Source organism: Orycteropus afer, unplaced genomic scaffold (genome assembly GCF_000298275.1).
Source record: "Orycteropus afer afer isolate SDZICR_OR568_19922 unplaced genomic scaffold, OryAfe1.0 scaffold00107, whole genome shotgun sequence".
Classification (NCBI taxonomy): Eukaryota; Metazoa; Chordata; class Mammalia; order Tubulidentata; family Orycteropodidae; genus Orycteropus; species Orycteropus afer.
In genome coordinates this window covers 6175537-6191184 of record NW_006921694.1, presented here as the reverse complement: position 1 = coordinate 6191184, position 15648 = coordinate 6175537, and the positions used below count along the sequence as shown (strand labels likewise).

The 15648-nt window shown below is 39.8% G+C and overlaps 1 protein-coding gene across 1 annotated transcript in view; it reads left to right on the top strand.

Annotated features, from left to right (window-relative positions):
• Positions 1-15648, top strand: part of SERINC5 (serine incorporator 5) — a 119040-nt gene that overhangs the window by 50756 nt on the left and 52636 nt on the right. The window contains exons 6-7 of the mRNA XM_007943463.2: positions 5708-5919; positions 13198-13293. Of these exons, the coding sequence (XP_007941654.2) occupies positions 5708-5919; positions 13198-13293 (308 nt within the window). The remainder of the gene's footprint in view (positions 1-5707; positions 5920-13197; positions 13294-15648) is intronic.

Sequence of the window (15648 nt, the reverse complement as noted above, 5' to 3'; positions counted from 1 at the left end):
TTTAAACCGCCAGCCTTCTGGTTAGGAGTCAAATGCCTAAGGCACTAGGCCACTAGAGCTCCCATAAAGAAAACACCAAAGAAACCAAACCAAATTCACTGTCACCGAGTTGTTTCTGACTCCTGACGACCCCCCCTGGGGTTTCGGAGGCGGTATCTCTACAGAAGGAACTCTGGTAGCATAGTGCCTGAGGCATTTGACTGCTAACCAGAAGGGTGGCAGTTCAAACCCACCAGCCACTCCTCAGAAGGAAGGTTGGGCAATCCTACTTCGTAAGGATACTGCCTCGGAAACCCAAGGAGGGGTCGCTTTGAGTCGGGGCCGACTAGACGGCAAATAACAACAACAACAACGTCTCTACAGAAGTAGATTGCCCAATCTTCCCTTTGAGGAGTGGCTGGTGCTAGACATTATGCCACCAGAGCTCTCATAAAGAAAAGAGGAGGGAGAAATATAGGTCAGCCAATTTTACCATGATTGATTGAACTTTGCCCTCCCCCTTTTACTGCATCAAGGGATATCAGTTTCACTGTTGTTGTTGTTGTTGTTATGTGCCGTAGAGTCAAACTCGACTCATAGCGACCCCTCCTTGGGTTTCCAAGGCAGTATCACTACGGAAGTAGGATTGCCCAACCTTTCTTCCGAGGAGTGGCTGGTGGGTAGGTGGTCTTTTTTCCAGCCATATCTTTGGAAATTCAAATTTAGTAAGCCTGGCTTCAAACTGGAAAGAAAGAATGTTGCAACTTTGGGTTAAAAAAAAAAAAGTGTTGGTGGATTAATTTTGGTCAGGGATTTCTGTAAAGTGAGTATTTGGTTTCATGAGTAAGAAAACCCCAAAATTAAAGCAATCATTTTCTCTTTTTGGCACTATGTATTCAACAAAAGTATTTGAATATTCACTGTGTGCCAAGCAGTGTAGTGGACACTGAGTAAAACGATAAACCAGTCATGGTACTTATTAGAGACATCTGCAAAAACAAGATGTCATCTGGAAGACTGAATGAATCTAGTTCAGTAGGAGTAGCAGACGCTCTGCTAACATTGATGGTGTTGGGGAAATATAATTAAAATAAAAATCTCCCAACCCAGAAAACCTCTCTACAGAGGTAGAAGAGAAAGAAGACAAAATTATTATTCAGTAAGCATTAAAGCAGAATGTAATGCATCATACTAAAGAGATTACAAAGACAAAGTAATCTTTCTCTTCCATAAAGCTAAGTGGATACATTACGTTCATGTTTTCAAGATCAATTTTCTAGTTTTTTTTTTTTTGTCTGAGAATTTGGTTTGCAATTTGGAGTCTGTTGCGACCTGAATGAAGTTCATCTCTTCCCAGGAAGCTGGGATGATTACATTTCAAAAGAAATAGCTCACAGTAACTGAAGGAAACATCCTAGGTTTATGTAATTTTCAGAGACAGAGAAAGAAATGACAAGTTTTCTAAAGTGAATACTAAAAGGAAAGGAAGAGAGAAGGCAAATCTGTTCTCTCATTTTCAACAAGAAAAATTAAAACCTCTTATTTTTTTTTTTTTTGTATTTGCACTTATAATGCATTATTTTTAAAAAGTTATCCTTGAACCAATATTCAATAACAGTGCCAGGCACCTAGAGACTTTACATTATTCTTGAGGGAGTTGGATAATAAACAAATAGTCAAGCAAATATGTAATATGTTCAATGGTGAAATGTCTCTGAAAAAATAAAGCAGAGTGAAAGGACTAGCAAGTATGGGGCAGGCTACTATATCAGGATCAAGGAAAGACATAGGGTGTAGGGGAGACCAGAGGGAATGAGGGAGAGATTGGGTTCTGGACTGTGTAAAGAACAAAGCTGCTACTGCTGTGGTGAGGGAAAAATAGTAGGGGTAGTAGGAGATAAAATCAGAGAGATGGCACTGGTCCACATACATAGGGCTTTTGGGGCCATTGTGCAGGCTTTGGTTTTTAAAGTGAAATGGACAGTTGATGTTTGGAGTGTGATCTGTTAAGTTGAAAAGAGATGGAGGAGGTCAGTGGTGTAAATAAAGTCAGTAAGGAGAGATAATCCAGGTGAGAAACATGGTAGTTTAGAGCTAATTTTGGATATATTCTGAAGATAGAAACAGGAGAATTTGCTGATATGGTGATGAATGGCTCTGGGGTGCTAATGCAAGAGGGGAAGGTGACAAGGAAAAAAAGAGTCACTGCTGCCCTTTGTTGTTGTTGTTCCTCCTCCCCACCAACCCCAACAACAGGAAAAATGGAATTACCATTTTCTGAGAGTGGGAAGATTGCAGAAGAGCACAGTTGGGAATGGAATGAGACTGTTGAGAGGTTATGATGCAGGAACAAGGAGGTTCTTACCACCTGTTGTGAGTAGAGCCAATCACCACAACAGGTTGAAGTGGAAAAACAAAAGATACAATAGAGTATCAATACCCAAGGAGGCAGAGAGAATCACTTCTCTAAAAAGTCTGTCTCCATGAGCTGAGAAAAGGTTAAGGTTTTTAAAGGGAATTGGGCTGAGGTGTAGGGAGGTTTGAGGAATGCTGATAATGTCTTCCTGGTTTGGGGTGAGTCTGTCTCTTCCTTCTGAACTTTCTTATATTGTTCTGGTCAGTGATGTAAAATGGCCTTAGTCAGAATTGTTTTGCAAACTCGTCACACTTGTCCCGGAAAGATTAACTCTAGAACTAGGGTGTTAACTCTAGGGGAGAATGTGGGAGTGGGTACACTTAGCCTTCTAAGACTGCCAAGAATGTTGGTTTCCTCTTTATCTTGGTTGCTCTAAGTTGAGTGCCTCTCTTCTCAGGGTTGTTTTGCCACTTAAACTGTAGTGATCAGCCAAAACAAGGTGTGGGGGTAAGCCATGCACTCAAAGGAATACATAAGCAGAAAAACAATACAGTAGGAACTATTGTCTGTGAAAGGGTCAGCTATTGTATTTATGCAGTGGGAAGGAGTGGGGGGATAAACAAAGAAAATTAATCTTTGTGATTAGCATCTGCTTTAATCATGGCCGTTAGTTTATTATACTCCTGCGGTTTCTCAGCAAAAGGCTTCTCTGGCCCTGTTATAGGAGGAGGGGACCTCATGAAACCCAAATGGGTTCTTGTCTTCTGGCAAGAAAAAATTGCTCACAGAGATGGAGATGGTTTGTAGAGAGCAAGTCTTTAATGAAGCACTCACTGCATGAGACTGTACAGTGGGACAGAAAACTAGGTTTATAGCACGCTAGCTGGACTGCCAATATTTCCTAGTTGGCTTACAGCAATTATAGAGGACAGAATGAGGAAGCTGTACAATTAACAAGTCACGTGGGTGGGATTCCCAGCTTTTGATGTTCTGGTTCTCCGGATTGATCCAGGCATCTGCTTATCTATAGATCAAAAGGGGCTCAGTCAGGAGTCTCCTGTGTTGATACCCTAGGACCTGCAACAAACAGTCTGGCAGATCAGTAGGGGTAATTTAACTAGTTTACAAAAGAATAAGCCCTATAACTTCCATTCCTTACATTTGTCCCTACCTCACTATCAGTAGGGGTTAAGGTGATTTACAAAAGAATGTGACCTGGCAGCTTCCTTACATCTGTCTCTGCCTCAGTTCTTCAGTAAGCCCATTGTTACAGCCACTGTGCAAGTTCATTCTCATAACAACGTGTCTAAAGTATGTGAGACAAAGTCTTGCCATCTTTGCTTCTAAGGGACATTCTGGCTCTGCTTCTTCCAAAACAGATTTGTTCGTTCTTCTGCTAGTCCATGGTATATTTAATATTCTTTGACAACACATTCAAACTCATCCATTTTTCTTTGGTTTTTCTTATTCATTGTCCATCTTTCACATGTATGTGAGGTGACTGAAAATCCCATGGCTTGGTTCAGGTATACCTTAGTTCTCAAGATGACATCTTTGCTTTTTAAACACTTTAAAGAGGTTTTATACAGCAGATTGGCCTGATGCAATACATCCTTTAATTTCTTGACTGTTGCTTCCATGGTCATTGACCATGGACTCAAGTAAAATGAAATCCTTGACAACTTCAGCTTTTTCTCCATTTATCATGGTGTTCCTTATTAGTCCAGTTGTGAGAATTTTTGTTTCCTTTATGTTCAGATGTAATCTATACGTCTTTGATCTTCGTCAATGAGTGCTTCAAGTCCTCTTCACTTTAAGCAAAGATCATAGCCTGGAAATCCTATGAGGCAGTTCAACTCTTGCCATGTAGGGTTGCTATGAATTGAAATTGATGCCATGGCACAGAAGAACAACATTCTAGACTGCTAAGTTTAAGATGCCTGTTCGACCTTTTAGTGAGGAGGTTGAGTAAACAGTTGAGTAATAGGAATCTAGAGTTCAGGGAAGATCTGAGGTTGGGGTTAAAAATTTAACTTTTGGGATTGTAAGTATAATTTAACTATAAGCAAATCCTTCATATACTGATACCATAAACCAAGTTGATTGGAGGCAAAAAAAAATTGCACCCATACAGCACAGGTCAGCAGTGTTAACCTTTTTATGTATAATTTATTCAGTCTCTCTGTCATCAGTTATTATTTGGTTGTTAGGTTTTTTTTTTTTTTTTCCTTCTCCTTTCTTGAGTCTCATTTTTTCTCCTTTCCTTTGGCATGCTTTTTATGTTAGAATAATGTAGTTCTGTAGTCATTGGAGTGCTTGGCTCTGTTTCAGGAATACAATAGTCATTATCATTTTGGGCTTTTCTCCCCATTTTCTTTGCCTCTGGCTGCACTAACTTTTTCATCATTAAGACATTTTAGCTGGGTTGCTTTTGAACACTTTCCAGTTTTGTGAAAACATTAAGCAAGCGGCTTGCTCTATGAAGGTTTGTGAGTATGAGTATATAGTTACAAAGAGCAATTTAATCATAAGTCAGATGACAGTGATTCAGTTCCTTCTCCCTATTGTTCTGTCCTCTTCATTTAGAGTTTATAAACACTATTTTCTTTGTTCTGAATATCATCTGTAGATGTAAACCACCATTGCATTTATTAGGTTTTTTGTTGTAAATCCCGTCAAAATTTTTACTCTTTTACTGGCTGGTTTTATATTCCACTTTTTCTTCTTCTTTTTTTTTAATATAAAATTTTCCCTTAATATTGATACTAGTTTTGGAGAAACACAGTTATTACAGATCTTGCATTGCTGTACAGGGAGAAAAGAGCTGAGGTCAACCAGTCTTTTCTGAGTAAAGCTAATTTGCTTCTCTGCCTAAAGAAAAAGTAGGCATCAAGAGAAGCTACTGGCAGCAAGTGGGATTGGAGACTATGACATTTCAGACTCTGTATTTACAGGGAAAACTTAAAGAGAGCACCACAAAGGAACCACTTTTTAATACTGCCCAACTCTGTCCCAGAGTAGTTCAAATTCAGAATGTAAAAGCTAGAATAAAGTCAGATTTGAAGCCTATATCTAATTCTGTGTATAGATGAATGCACTTGAATCAGAAATGGAATCTTCTCAGTGTTTAGAGAAATTCTAAACTAGAACCAAGAAGCTTGCATATCTACCAGAACCTTCCAGAACCTTGATTGCTATAATTGCATAGTGATTGCTATAATGGAATAGCTTCTAGATAAGTCTTTTTAGACTAGCCTGGGAGCCTGGTAGCAATTAGTTAATGCCTGAAGGATGGTAAATGTTATGAGAATTGTGTGCTTCATGGATCTCTCTTTTTCTCCTTTCCTTCTTTCCGACTTTCTGGAGAAACAGGACTGCAGGAACAGCGACTAACAAGCTATGGTATGCTGCACTGGCTCTAATGACACTCATCATGTATTCCTTGGCCACCGGAGGCTTGATTTTGATGGCAGTGTTCTATACGCAGAGAGAAGGCTGCATGGAAAACAAAATTCTCCTAGGAGTGAACGGAGGACTATGCCTGCTCATTTCATTGGTGGCCATTTCACCCTGTGTCCAAAACCGTAAGTATGCTTTTTTCCCCCCCTTATTTGCATTTTTCTAAGTATCTTTGAGCAAACGCAGTGGGTTTCTCTTTGAAACAATGGCCATTCCTTAACTTAATATGAACAAGCCAGCAATAGGAAAGGTGGGACCCATGTGGTCTCTTTATCCCACTCTTAGCCTGAATGTGATAGTCAGGTATGTCTCATGTCAGAAAACCCAAAAAATTAAACTCACTGCTGTCCAGTCAGTCCTGACTCACAGCCAGCCACCCTATAGGACAGACTAGAACTGCTTCATAGGGTTTCCAAGGCTGTAATCTTTATAGAAGCAGATGGCCACATCTTTTTCCCATGGCATGTCCAGAAAGACCTGTAAAATCTAAACTTTATGAAATCAATAAATAGGGAGATAGATAACAAAATTGAATAATTTACTACAAAACCAAAAAACCAAACTCACTGCCATAGCAACTGACTCATAGCAACTCCCTTTGGGTTTCCAAGGTGGTAGATCTTTACGGAAGTAGATTGCCCCGTCTTCCTTCCATGGAGTGGCTGGTGGGTTTGAACTATCAACCTTCTGGTGCCTTAGGCACTGTGCTATCAGAGCTCCTTTCTACAAGGGACCTTTAAATGGAAAATGCCTTTGGCACATATTCCAAATCATGTTTGTGAGCTTCCCCTATAATTTCTGTGTAAAAATTGAATGAAAGGTTTCTCAAAGCTGGTTATCACCTTTCACTCAAGGGCTATAGACCAGAGAGTGGGGAAAGCATGGTTTAGGAGTCAAGAAGCAGGAAATCTGATCCCGGCATGGCCAACAGCTGACTCTATGAGCTAATCTTACACCCAAGTTCTTCCTCAGTGAAGCCAGTAGAAACCATGACCTTTCTCATGATTGTTTCAAAGCCAAATGGAAGAGACCCTAGGATTTGTTTTAGAAAGGAGCCCTACTGGTACAGTGGTTAAAGACCTGGCAGCTAGCTGAAAGGTCAGTGGTTTGAACCCATCAGCCACTCTGTAGAAGAAAAATGTGGCAGTCTACTTCCATGAAGATTGACAGCTTTTGAACCCCCGTGGGGCACTTGTACTCTGTCCATAGGGTCTCTATGGGTCCAAATTGACTTCCGAGCAATCGTTTTTTTTTTAAGTATATATATGAATTACCATTTGTAAACTACTTTGGATATATTAAGGCAGCATGCTGTCTTAGGGGTTATTGAGACATAGGACCCTGGTCTTGAGGGTTCCTGTAGGTATCTTATTCTGCCAATGATAAACATACACACTGCATTTAGGTTTCTAGGTAGGAAAAGAGAAATACGGCCAATAAACATATACCCCCTTGAATCCTCTCTAACATAAAGTGATTTAAAAAGGCAACTAGTATTGAATAATTTTAAGTTTTTCTGTCTTAAAGATCCGTCACTTGTCTGTTTGTCGTACTTTGGTGGCTTGCATGTTTCTGTGAGGCTGGAGGCTATATGCCACCAGTATATCAAATACCAGTAGGGTCAGTCATGATGGATAGGTTTCAGCAGCACTGCCAGACTAATAAAGACTTGGAAGAAGGAAGGGGCCATCCACTTCTCAAAGAATTGGCCAGTGAAAACCTTAGGAATAGCAGTGAAACACTGTCTGATACATTATTAGAAAACTTTATGAATAGCCGTGAAACATTGTCTGATACAGTGCCAGAAGATGAGCCCCTCAGGTTGGAAGGCAAAATACAACTGGGGAAGAGCTGCCTCCTCAGAGTAGAGCTGACCTTAATGATGTGGATGGAGTAAACCTTTCGGGACCTCCATTTGCTAATGTGGCATGATACAAAATAGGAAGACACAGCTGCAAACATCCATTAATAAGCAGGACATGGAATGTACAGAGCATGAATCTAGGAAAATTGGAAGTTGTCCACAGTGAAATGGAATGCATAAAGGTGGATATCCTAGGCATAGTGAGCTGAAATGGACTGGTTTTGGCCATTTTGAATCAAACATCCATATGATTCTACTATGCCTGGAATGACAAATTGAAGAGGCATGGTGTAGCATTCATCGTCACAAAGAATGTTTCAAGATCTATCCTGAAGGACAGTGCTGTCAGTGATAGGATAATATCTATATGCCTACCAGGAAAACCAGTTCATACTACTATTATTTAAATTTACACACCAACCACCGGAGCCAAAGATAAAGATACTGAAGATTTTTACCAACTTCTGCAGTGTGAAATTGACCGAGCACGCAGCCAAAATGTGTTAATTATCACTGGTGATTGGAATGCAAATGTTGGAAACGAAGAATCACCGGTAGCTGGGAAATATGACCTTGGTGATAGAAATGACACTGGAGATCGCATGATAGAATTTTGCAAAGACCAACGACTTATTCATTGCAACTACCTTTTTTCAATGACCTAAATGGCGGCTATACACATGGGCTTCACGACATGGTGTACATAGGAATCAGATTGACTACATATATGTCAAGAGGTGATAGAGAAAGTCACTATCTTCAGCCAGAACAAGGCCAGGAGCTGATTGTGGAACAGACCATCAACTGCTCATATGCATGTTCAAGTTGAAGCTGAAGACAAATAAAACAAGTCCATGAGCGCCAAAATATGACCTTGATTGTGTCCCTTCTGAATTTAGAGACCATCTAAAGAATAAATTTGATGCATTAAACACCAATGACTGAAAGCCAGAGGAATTGTGGGATGATGTCAAAACCATCATCCATGAAGAAAGCCAAAGGTCATTAAAAAGAGAGGAAAGGAAGAAAAGACCAACATGGATATCTGAAGAGACTCTGAAACTTCCTCTTGAATGGAGAGTAGCTAAAGCAAATGGAAGAACCAACAAGATAAAAGAGCCGAACAGAAGATTTCAGAGAGCAGCTTGAGAAGACAAAGTCAGTTATAATGAAATGTATAACGACCTGGATTTTGAAAACCAAAAGGGAAGAACACACTTGGCATTTCTCAAGCTGAAAGAATTGAGGAAAAAATCCAAGCCTCGAGTTGCAATATTGAAAGAATTTACTTGCCTGCTAACCAGACGGCTGGCGGTTCAAACCCACCAGCCACTCCTCGGAAGGAAGGTTGGGCAATCCTACTTCCCATAGTGATACTGCCTCGGAAACCCAAGGAGGGGTTGCTATGAGTCGGGGCCGACTCGACGGCACATAACAACAACAATAACAATGGGCAAAATATTAACTGATACAGGAAGCATCAAAAGAAGATGGAAGAGGTACACAGAATCCCTGTACCAAAAAGAATTGGTTGATGTTCATCCATTTCAGCAGGAGTCATACGATCAAGAACCAGTGGTATTGGAGAAAGAATTTGAAGCTGCACTAAAGGAATTGGCGAGGAACAAGGCTCCAGGAATTGACGGAATACCCATTGAGATGTTTCAACAGACGGATGCCACACTAGAGGTACTCGCTCGTCTGTGCCAAGAAATCTGGAAGACAGCTCCCTGGCCAACTGGCTGGAAGAGATCCATATCTGTACCCATTCCAAAGAAAGGTGATCCCACAGAATATGGAAATTATTGAACAATATCATTAATATCACATGCAAGTAAAATCTTACTGAAGATAATTCAAAAACAGTTGCAGCAGTATATTGACAGAGAACTCCCAGAAATGTAAGCTGGATTCAGAAGAGGATATGGAACAAGGGATGTCATAGCTGATGTCAGATGAATCTTGACTAAAGGCAAAGAATACCTGAAGGATGTTCCCTTTTGTTTTATTGGCTATGCAAAAACATTCGATTGTGTGGATCCTAACAAATTATGGATAACATTGAGAAGAATGGGAATTAAAGAACATTTCATTGGGCTCATGAGGAACCTATACATAGACCATGAGGCTGTCATTCTAACAGAACAAGGGGATACTGCATGGTTTAAAATCAGTAAGGGAGTGGGACAAGATTGTATCCTTTCACCATACTTACTCAATCTGTATACTGAGCAAATAATCCAAGAAGCTGGACTACATGAAGAAGAATGTGGCATCAGAATTGAAGGAAGACTTATTAACAACCTATGATACTCAGATGACTCAACTTTGCTTCCTAAAAGTGAGGATGACTTGAAGCATTTACTGGTTTACTGGTGAAGATTGAAGACTAACTACAGTCTGCAGTATGGATTGCATCTCAACATAAAGAAAAAATCCTCACAACTGGACCAATAATTGGCATCACAGTAAATGGAGAAAAGATTGAAGTTGTCAAAGATTCATATTACTTGGTTCCACAATCAACACCAATGTAAGAAATAGTAAAGACATCAGATGACGTATTGCACTGGGCAAATCTGCTGCAAAACACCTCTTTCAAGTGATGAAGAGCAAAGATGTCTTTTTGAGGACCAAAAGACCTAACCCAAGCCATGGTATTTTCAATTGCCTCATATGCATATGAGACTGGACAATGAATAAGAAATACCGAAGAAGAGTTAATGTGAGTTGTGGTTTTGGCAAAGAATACTGCAAGTACCATGGACTGCTAAAAGGACTACCAGATCTGTCCTGGAAGAAGTGTAGCTGGAATACTCCATACTTTGTCTGCCCTACTTTGGTCATGTTGTCAGAAGGGACCATTCCCTGCATTAGTTGGTAATGCAACTCTCATTCTTATGCCAAAAAGCAATATTTATAAGAGGGTATAATTTTACTTTTCATTGACATTTATAGAATCTCTGGGTGACACAAATAGTTACGCTCTTGGCTACTAACCAAAAGGTTCAAATCTATCCAGAAATCCCTCAAAGATCAAAGACCTGGCAATCTATTCCTGAAAGGTCACAAATATTGAAAACTCTATGGAGCACTGTTCTACTCTGAAACACATGGTGTTGCCATGAGTCAGAATTGACTGGTTTGATTTTTATTGGTAGTTATAATTTAATAACAAGAATAACATAAACAAATTTAATCAGAGGAAATTGGATCCTTTCATGTTAACAGGTTGACAATTTCACCAAAAAAGAAGAAATCTTTTTATCTTATCTTGTTAGTCAGAAGGATCTGAACACTTGGTTTATTTAAATGTCATAACTTTGGAGCCCTTCTGCTCATGGATGGATGCTGAGCCCTAAGCTTCCTCTTTAACCTGTAGCCTATACCAGCTGTGGTTTTTACTCAGTATTCCCCAAGTTTTGCCCTTTGATAAAAAATAACTTCTTTTCTTCCCTGCCCCAGACTATACTGTGTCTGGTGGCCTTGTAGAAATCACCACTTATGGCCTATGAAATCTGTCCATTGTGCTCTGACACAGAGGGTGATAAATTTTTTCTGAACTTGTGATTATGAGAACTAACGAACTACAGGGGAGCTAGGCAATATGTTTCAGTACAACTCTAGAGTTTTAGATAGGCATAGTTAGTATATATATGATCAAGAACCAATGGTATTGAAGAAAGAAATTCAAGCTGCACTGAAGGAATTGATGAGAAACAAGGCTCCAGGAATTGACGGAGTACTCACTGAGATGTTTCAGCAAACGGATGCAGCACTGGAGGTGCTTACTTGTTTATGCCAGGAAATTTGGAAGACAGCTAACTGGCAAACTGACTATAAGAAATCAATATTTGTGCCTATTCCATAGAAAGGTGATCCACCAAAATGTGGAAATGATTGCACAATGTCATTAATATTATACACAAGTAACTCTTACTGAAGATAATTCAAAAATGGTTGTAGCAGTATATTGACAAGAAACTTCAGAAATGCAAACTGGATTCAGAAGAGGATGTAGAATGAGGGATATCATCGCAGATGTCAGATGGATCTTGGCTGAAAGCAAGGAATACCAGAAAGATGTCTACCTGTGCTTTATTGACTTTGCAAAGGCATTTGATTGTGTGGATCATAATAATTTATGGCTAACATTGCAAAGAATGGGAATTCTAGAACACTTAATTGTGCTCATGAGGAACCTATACATAGACCAACAGGCTGTCATTTGAACAGAACAAGGGGATACTACATGATTTAAAATCAGGAAGGATATACAGCAGGGTTGTGTCCTTTCACTGTACTTATTCAATCTGTGTGTTGAGCAGATAATCAGAGAAGCTGGACTATATTAAGAACGTGATATCAAGATTGGAGAAGAACTATTAACAGCCTGCGATATGCAGATAATACAGCCTTGCTTGCTGAACGTTAGATGACTTCAAGCACTTACTGATGAATATTAAAGACTACAGTCTTCATTATGGATTACACTTCAACATAAACTGAAAATCCTCACAACTGGACCAATAATACAACATTATAATAAGCAGAGAAAAAATTGAAGTTGTCAGGGATTTCATTTTAATTAGATGCACAGTCAACAACCATGGCAGCAGCAGTCAGGAATCCAGACCTTGTATTGCACTGGGAAAATGTGTTGCAAAAGACCTCTTTTAAGTGTTAAGAAGCAAAGATGTTACTGAAGACTGAGATGTGCCTGACCCAAGCCATGGTATTTTTTTCAGTCGCCTCATATGCATGTGAAAGTTGGACAATGAATAAGGAAGAAGATGCCTTTGAATTGTGGTGTTGGCTAAGAATACTGAAAATACCATGGACTGCCAGAAAAACTAACAAACCTGTCCTGCAAGAAGTGTGGCCAGAATGCTCCTTGGAAGTGAGAATGGCAAGACTTCATCTCATGTACTTTGGTCATGTTGTTAGACCAAAGTATATCATGCTTGATAAAATAGAGGGTCAGCAAAGGGAATGAAGGGAAGACCCTTCATTAGATGGATTGACACAGTGGCTGCACCGATGGGCTCATTCATGGCAGGGATTGTGAAGATGGGGCAGGACCTGGCAGTATTTGTTCCGTTGTACATAGGGTTCCTGTAAGTTGGAGCTGGCTCATTGGCACCTAACAACAACGTAGGCTTAGGAAGGTGTTATAGGTATTGAGAAATATTAGAATTTATGTCTAAAATAGCAGTGTTAGACTCAATGTCAATTTTTTTTTTTTTAGTTTTATCTGAGAAACACATCCTGTACCTTTTACCTTTACTTTAAAGGTGGGGGTCTCAAGTTTTAGGAGTATCAGTAAGTTACTCTAACAAAACCAAATTCATTGCTGTTGAGTCAGTGTTGACTCATAGCGACCCCTTCTTGGATTTCCAAGGCGGTATCTAAGGAGTGGCTGGTGGGTCAAATGCCTTAGGCACTACGCCACCAAAACTCCCATCAGTAGGTTAGAGTGTCTGATTTCCTTGAGAGGCACGTGCTTTCTTATGGTTGAAATGTTTCTTGTGTTTTATAGGACAGCCGCACTCTGGATTACTGCAGTCTGGGCTCATAAGCTGCTATGTCATGTATCTCACTTTCTCAGCTATGTCCAGCAAACCTGTAGAATTCGGTAAGCTGCCCTTCTCAGGTAGTATGTGTTCATGATGTGACCATTTCCATCTGTGAAAGAAGGAATCCATATCTCTAAAAGCTATTGTCTTAATACTGGAGTTGCAGTAAATCAGAATAGATGATTCAGACTTCTTCATTAAAGAAAGCCTTAAAATGGAATACAAAAATGTAAATTCCTTCTTTGAAATCTTGCCACTGTGTAGGAAGGATGAATGAGCAAAGGTGGGCTGCTGAGGATTTTTTTTCCCATGCTTGATCTGTGTTTATAAAGGAATGTTTTGTTTTGCTTTGTTTATTTACAGATTGGTTATTAATTTAATTTTCTTCCAGTGGTCATTTTCCTGAATGTTAATAGAAAGAGTGGAAATAACTTGGGGTGGGAAGCAGGAGACAGGGTTTGAGCCCAGTGCCACCATTTGAAGCTGTGTGACTTTGAACCACTTATCTTAAATTAAATTTTCAGAGACAACAGGACACAGTGGTTAGAGCACAAACTTTGGTGCTTGGGTTTATATGCTGGTTTGCCATTTAAATAACTTATATAAAGTTAACTTTCTGTGCCTAGGTGCCTCATCTTTAAGGTAAGAATTTTAATTTTAATAAGATAAATGAGTGAGTGAGTGAGTGTACATAAAACAGTGCCTGGTATATAGTGGTTGCTATATATGAGTTAGCTATTTTTATTATAGAGCAGTATGATTATTTGAGAAGGGTTTTTAAACTATAAAAACACTATTATAAGATATTATTATGATCCCTTGAGCCTCACCAATAAAAGACCAAATTTTATTTTTAAAGGAACCTTGGTAGTGCAGTGGTTAGGCGCTTGGCTGCTAACCAAAAGGTTGTTTTTTAACCACCAGCTGCTTCATGGGAGAAAGATGGGGCAGTCTGCTTCTGCAAAGATCACAGCTTTGGAAACCCTCTGGGGGAACCCATCCTATAGGGTCGTTATGAGTTGAAATTGACTCAATGGTGATAGGTTTGGTGTTCTTTTTTATTACAAGCCTCAGATACTCTTTAATAAAAAGACCAAATTTTCTTCTTTTGAGTTCCAAACTCATTTTTTTAAAAAATTGTATTGTGATTTGAGTGAAAGTTTAAAGAGCAAATTCATTCTCCATACAGCATTTCATACACATTTTGTTCCATGACATTGACTGCGATTTCCGACAGTGTAACATCTTTCTTCCCGCTTCCTCCCTGTAGTTGCCTCTTCCCTTTGTCCTTCCCTCCCATGCAGTTCCACTCTCTGAGCTATCTCCCTGTGCAATCACTGCCCTTCTGTTCTTCCACAACTGATCACTTCAAGGAGTGTATCTACCTGATATAAATATTCACCGCATGTGACTATCTATTGTTTGGCTGGCAGCCGCAGGAGTGAGTTCAGGTCCAGACCTGAAGGGTAACTAGAGGCTGTAAACTCAAGGGTCTTATCAGTCTCCATCAGACCAGCAAACCTGGTCTTTTTTTTTTTTTTGTATGGTTTTGAGTTTTGTTCCATATTGTCCTCCCACTCTATCCAGGATCTCCTGCACTGATGCCTTTCTGAGCAGTTGACTGTGGTAACTGGGTACCATCTAGCTCTTCTGGTCTCATGGTCATATAGGCTGAGGATCTCATGGTCTGCTAGTCCCTTGGACTAATTGTTTCGATGGGTCTTGATTTTCTTCATTCTTCTTTTCTCTGGATGAGGAGAGAACCATCATTGCATCTAGATGGCTGCTTATAAGCTTTTAAGATCCCAGTCACTACTCACCAAAGTATAATGTAGAACACTGTTTTTGTGCTGTATGTTATGTCAGTTGAGCTTGATGTCCCCTGCAACCATGATCCTGGACCCACAGGTCCAGCTCCTCACTCCCTCCAGGTAAGCTGGCTGTGGCCAAGAAGCTGCCACAACTTTGCCCCTTGTCAGCTGTACTGTATACCCGGACATTCTTAGCTCATACAAATACGCATTAGAAACATCATCTGCCAACCCTATACATGGTCATGAGCACACTCCCCCCTGCCTAGGCATACCTGACAGTACAGTACTGCACATGCAAAAGGGTTCATTTTTGTTGTCTCCATTATCTGTGTACCTCTGTATGTCTTCCCCTTCCTCAGTGATCACTCACTTTTGGTACATCGCCTTTCCCTTCACCCAAATCAATATTTGTCTCTGTCCAGCAGTGTTCCCTCCCATCCCTGGTAACCAACAAAGAAAGCTTCCTTCCATATATAAACCTTTCCTTGACTTTTTTTTCTTTTTAAACTTTTTTTTTTTTTATTAGGATTTGGGTGAAGATTTACAGAGTAAATTCACTTTTCATACAGCAGTTCACATATACTTTGTCTCATGTCATTG